At 36.9% G+C, this 1,262-nt stretch overlaps 1 protein-coding gene across 1 annotated transcript; it reads right to left on the bottom strand.

Annotated features, from left to right (window-relative positions):
- Window positions 1-327: 327 nt before the first annotated feature.
- Window positions 328-1,062, bottom strand: LOC138403202 (uncharacterized). Its single transcript, XM_069502741.1, has one exon. It carries the CDS (start codon window positions 1,060-1,062, stop codon window positions 328-330), a length of 735 nt encoding a protein of 244 aa, XP_069358842.1.
- Between the last annotated feature and the right edge of the window lie 200 nt (window positions 1,063-1,262).

The raw sequence follows: 1,262 nt of genomic DNA, 5'->3' as shown, positions 1-1,262 counted from the left end.
CTTTCTGTACTTTGTAGAGTTCTCGTATTAAGGGTTAAAATGTTTAAGTAATTTTCCTTTATGTTTTTATTATGTGTATTCTGAAGTTCGGGGGGGTGGTAGTCGCTGACTCCCTCGGTGACCAGCCGTCGTGGGAGATTACAGTGGTTATTTAGATAGTTTAGTGTGCTAGTGCTCGTTTGTAAGTTGTTAAAGTCGTGGGTTGCGTGTGAGGGTTTCGCTGATTGCTATTCATTCAGGTCATCTGAAGCGATCGAGGGTATTTGAGAGATACCTTCCCTTCTTTGAACGAAGTTTGTTAAACAGCTCTGTCCTCCCAATGTTGTTTTATTTTTTTTTTGCTGTCCTGTGCTTAGTTGTTGATTCAGAGCTGGTAGAGGGGTTTCCGTCTGGCTGGGGCGGCGAACTTTCAAGCTCTCTCTTTTTAGACTGCTGATTTTTCCTAGAGTCCTCTACTTTTTTGCTGCTGCTGCCGCCCCCTGTTATTATTATTTTGTCATATTTTAGATATGCCACCTTCCCTTCACTCCTCTCCTTCTGCAGCTGTTCTTGCAAAGACTTTCTTACTTCTAAAACATGGGGCGGGAAATCCTCTTTTATGTAGATGTTGGTATTTTTGAGCTTACTTTTATTTTTAAGAATAGCTATTTTCTTTCCATACGTTGTAAACGTGATATTAATGGGTCTTATTTTACCTTCCGTTAGTTTTCCCATTCGTCTGACCATTTCTAGGTCATTCTTATCATATTTTATCCCCATATTATTGATAGTACTTAAAACTTTACCTTCCAAGCCTTCATATGATTTTTCTCCCTCTTCTATCCCAAAAAATATAACATTTCTTGCTCTTATCTGTTTTTCCATTAGTGCAATCCTCTTCTCATGATTTTCACTTGTTTGTTTAACTTTTTCAATTTCTTTCTGAATAATAACAAATTTTTGGTCTATATTCTCATTTATTTTCGAGGTGATTCTTTCCTCCTGGTTGGTAAGGGTAATATTCATATCGCTTCTAATTTTAATTCTTAGTTCATGCAGAATTTTTTCTAAGTCTGAACTCATTTTTATAAAATTATGACCTAGCTAGCGACAACTCGTGGTACACTTAATTATTACGACGTTGTTAACGAAACTCAAGCTACTAGTTAGTGCAGTCACTATCTTGTAGATGGCACTACTTAGTCCTGACAAGTGACTTTCGAGTATATCAATAGATGGCGTAGCGATATTTTTACACTACAACCGTTATTTTATGATGACAA

This window comes from Maniola hyperantus, chromosome 13, assembly GCF_902806685.2.
Source record: "Maniola hyperantus chromosome 13, iAphHyp1.2, whole genome shotgun sequence".
In the NCBI taxonomy this organism is placed as follows: Eukaryota; Metazoa; Arthropoda; class Insecta; order Lepidoptera; family Nymphalidae; genus Maniola; species Maniola hyperantus.
This window is presented reverse-complemented; position numbering and strand designations above follow the sequence as displayed.